Source organism: Zea mays, chromosome 3, assembly GCF_902167145.1.
Source record: "Zea mays cultivar B73 chromosome 3, Zm-B73-REFERENCE-NAM-5.0, whole genome shotgun sequence".
NCBI classification, from domain to species: domain Eukaryota; kingdom Viridiplantae; phylum Streptophyta; class Magnoliopsida; order Poales; family Poaceae; genus Zea; species Zea mays.
Window position 1 is genome coordinate 180,718,990 of NC_050098.1, and position 3,594 is coordinate 180,722,583.

The 3,594-nt window shown below is 50.0% G+C and overlaps 1 protein-coding gene across 1 annotated transcript; it reads right to left on the reverse strand.

Annotated features, from left to right (window-relative positions):
* LOC103650965 (RING-H2 finger protein ATL72) lies at positions 1–1,143 on the reverse strand. Its single transcript, XM_008676560.3, has one exon. The coding sequence runs from the start codon at positions 1,062–1,064 to the stop codon at positions 390–392; it is 675 nt and encodes a 224-aa protein (XP_008674782.1). The 5' UTR covers positions 1,065–1,143; the 3' UTR covers positions 1–389.
* Between the last annotated feature and the right edge of the window lie 2,451 nt (positions 1,144–3,594).

Here is a 3,594-nt window from a genome sequence, read left to right on the forward strand (position 1 = left end):
TGATTGAAATATAGTGCCTAGTATTTAAGTGCTGGTTTGTGGACAACGGAATTAGAGAGGACTTGCTATGAAAATCTCTTGCAGCTTATAGCAAAAGATTTTCTTTTTCACGGATCTCCTCCAATTCCTTTGTACTTATGCAGCACTTTTTTTTTCGAACTGCACGGTATAGTCACAGACGCTACTTCTTCAATGATTCTAGCATATATTTGCAATTGGAGCTATCACTCTATCTCATACCATCGGAACGGGCCACTTCTACAGCCTTGTAAAAAAAACTGATCATGACCTCAGCATCACAGATGAGAGAACGTCGAGAAACAAAAAAAAATGTCCACTGCTCACAAGCACTATGACTATACAGTTAATCTTCATAGCTTCACGGCACGCTATTGAGTCTCGTGCTGCCCGGCCCCGGATTCAACGCGCGCCTGAAGCTGCACGGACTCCGGTGCCTCCGCGCTGTCCGGCAGCGAGAGCGAGGGTTTAGCGGCGAACGGCGCCCGCCTGCACGTGGGGCACGTCTGCCGCGCGGCGAGCCAGCGGTCGATGCACCGCACGTGGAAGCCGTGGTTGCAGTGCGGCAGCGCGCGTACGCGGTCACCCCGCACGAACTCCGTGAGGCAGATGGCGCATTCCGCCGCGCCGCACCCCGTGAGCTCGACCTCGCGGGAGTAGAGTATCCACGGGGGCAGCCCGGTTCGCGGCCCACGCTTCCTCCTGGGACCGGCCTGGCAGGAGAAGGAGGCCGCGGCCGCCGATGCATCGGCGCCGCCGCCGCCGCCGCCGCCGGGGGACTCCTCGTCCTGCCCGTAGCACACGCGGCGCGTGACGCGGAACGCGCACCGGACGACCGCGTGCACCGCGAGCACGACCACCAGCCCGCACAGGAGCAGCGACAGCGCAGTGATCACCATCGTGTTCAGGGAGCTGAAGGGCGCTGCTGCGTGAGCGTGCGCGGCAGGCACCTGCGCCTCCGTCGCTGGCGGTCCCGCCGACGAGGCAGCCGCGGCGGCGGCGGCGTGCGACAGGAGCTTCCTTGCGTGCAGCTGTTCGACGCTCATCTTGTCGAGCTCTGTAACGCAGAGGCGCGTCTGTAACGCGTTGGCGGTGGTGCTGGTGTGCTGGCACTTGGGAGAGTGTTCTCTCGTTGCACGGCGCGGGGAGGGGTTTATATAGGATCGGGAGCAGACAGTAAAGATATTTTAGGTCACTGTCAGTGGATTGTTTAGCGGCAAATTCAAAAGGAGTTTTAGCTTAAACTGACGAGTAGTTGATCGATCTAAGATAATAAGGGGACGTGGGTTAATGGAGATAACATCGAGTCGTGGGGATAAGATACACCTCGCGCACTAGTTGACACCCGATGAACCCATGCACTTGGGCGGCATAATTCATTGATTGACAAAGCTTTTTTCCTTTGACTATAATTAAGAATCCAATACTGCAAAAAGGAATTGCCTCACATCCACATATAATTTTTACCTGCTTTATATTTACATTGCTTTGAGGTTCTTACAGCTCATCAGTCTGAAAAATGGAGACTAGCTCTGCTGTGCATAACAGAAGGGGGTGCTGTGTTGTAAGATGAAAGCTACTGCTACAATGAAATAAGCACTGTTGTAACACAAAGTTGTTAAGTATACACAAGATAAAAGACGAGAGCTCAACAAACACCCACAGATTGCGTGCTGAAGCAGACTTTTGTAAGACCAAAATGCGTCGACAGCGGCTCGCTGAAACGAAGGCCGGGCGCCAAACCGCACTCACTGACGCAGTCACGCTCATCATTAGCGACTAAATAACATAAGTTCAGGAATATGGGCGACATGATCCGGCCTATTGGAGCCTCCACTAACTGCGACCCGTCGGCGCGCGGGAGAGGGACACCTGGCTGCGGAGGTGCCATGGTGTCGATGACTTGTCAATGCGCGGATGGTTTGTCCATGTCCCGTAGGATTGTTCTCCGTCCTACGTGTCCGTCTCTGGTGTTCCTGCCCGTCGTTGGCTTCGCTTGGGCGGGTGCGGGTGTGAGCATAAAATAGACTGCGGCTGCGGAATTGTGGGTATATTAAGAAAACAGTATGGGCCTGCAAAGAATTGTTCCAAACTAAGACTTCGTTTGGTCTGAGGAATAAAATATTAATTTCTTTATTTTAGTTCTATTTAGTCTCTAAATTTGCCAAACAGTGAGACTAAAATATGGACTAAATCATATAAATTGTACTTTTTGCCACTATTTTATTTCAGTTGCACTAATGGAGGGAGAATTATAAAGGATATTTTAGTCATCTTATGATTCATTTAATGTGTTTTGAATACTTTTAATCCATAGAACCAAACAAGATACAGACTAAACTTTAGTTTTTTAACTAAACTTTAGTCTCTGGATTAAATGAACCAAACGGCCCCTAAAGTAAGTTTCCTTTCAAAATGAAATGTATTTCCCGTGCTCAAAGCAGCAATAGAGTTTTTTTTGAAAAGGGAGAAAAATAGAGTTCGGAAACGTACAGTTAAAGCTTGAACTTATGGCTTTTCAAATAGTGGCGTAGATTCCTTTTTCCTTAGAGCAACTCCAACAAATTCCAAAACTAAAGTCCTAAACCATATTATAGGAAAAATAAAAATAAAACCAAGCTCCAATGGATCTCTACCCCTGCTTCCAATCCCGTCACACGCGTAAACCTGACGGCTCCCTACATATATTTGCGCCGACCTATCGCACCCAATCCCCACACGATTTCCCTTTTCATGCGACCTCCTCCTGTTTCGCACTTTCACTCGTCGATTTGGTGTGGTAGCTGTGCCGATGACTTGTACAACTTTCGAGCGCTTAACAACGACGTGCTCCACCGAGGCCTCGATGACTCCCGCAGGATCTGCATCTCCACCGGTCGTCAGGCTCTCATACGCCAACATCGAGCCACAGCGAACCAAGGCCGCCGAGAGGCGGCGTGAGGCCTTCATCCACCGCAAGCTCGGAGGAGGAGAAGGGTCTACCTCCGCCTCCCCACATCATCAGGAGCAGGATCCAACCCGAAGCCCTTAGGGCCCGTGCCTTTCTGTCCTGGTCCTGATTTGTTTCTTCGGTCCACCATCTCTTCCTCCTCTCACCCACATATTTCAATATAAAACAGAGAAGCGCTTCAGTACCAGTATCAGTGCTGGCGACGTATGGCGGTGTAGGAAGAAGTGCAACGAGCCTGAAAAAACAACAACGAAACAAAGGCCCACAACGACCCATTCAAACGGATTTTGAGTAATTATTGGGAGTTATTGGAAAAGGGGAGCACGAAGCAGAAAGAAAAAAGAGAGAAGAGCCTAATAGAAATCGAGTCCCTTAGGATCTGCCTAAGTCTCTAATTTGTTAATCTGATCTACCTTGATGATGATATGTAAAGGGGGTATGAATGCATACATCCATTCGTGTCCAAGTGAAATGGCCGTATTGGTCATTGTTGTGGTGTCCACCATCGGTGCACCTATTTCTCCCTTAGCTTCTCCAGTGTTCTTCTTTTCATGGTTAGTTAGTGAAGGTGGAGGCTCCTCGGTGCCTGGCCCCATAGGATGGCCAGGCTCCATGGACGATATTCC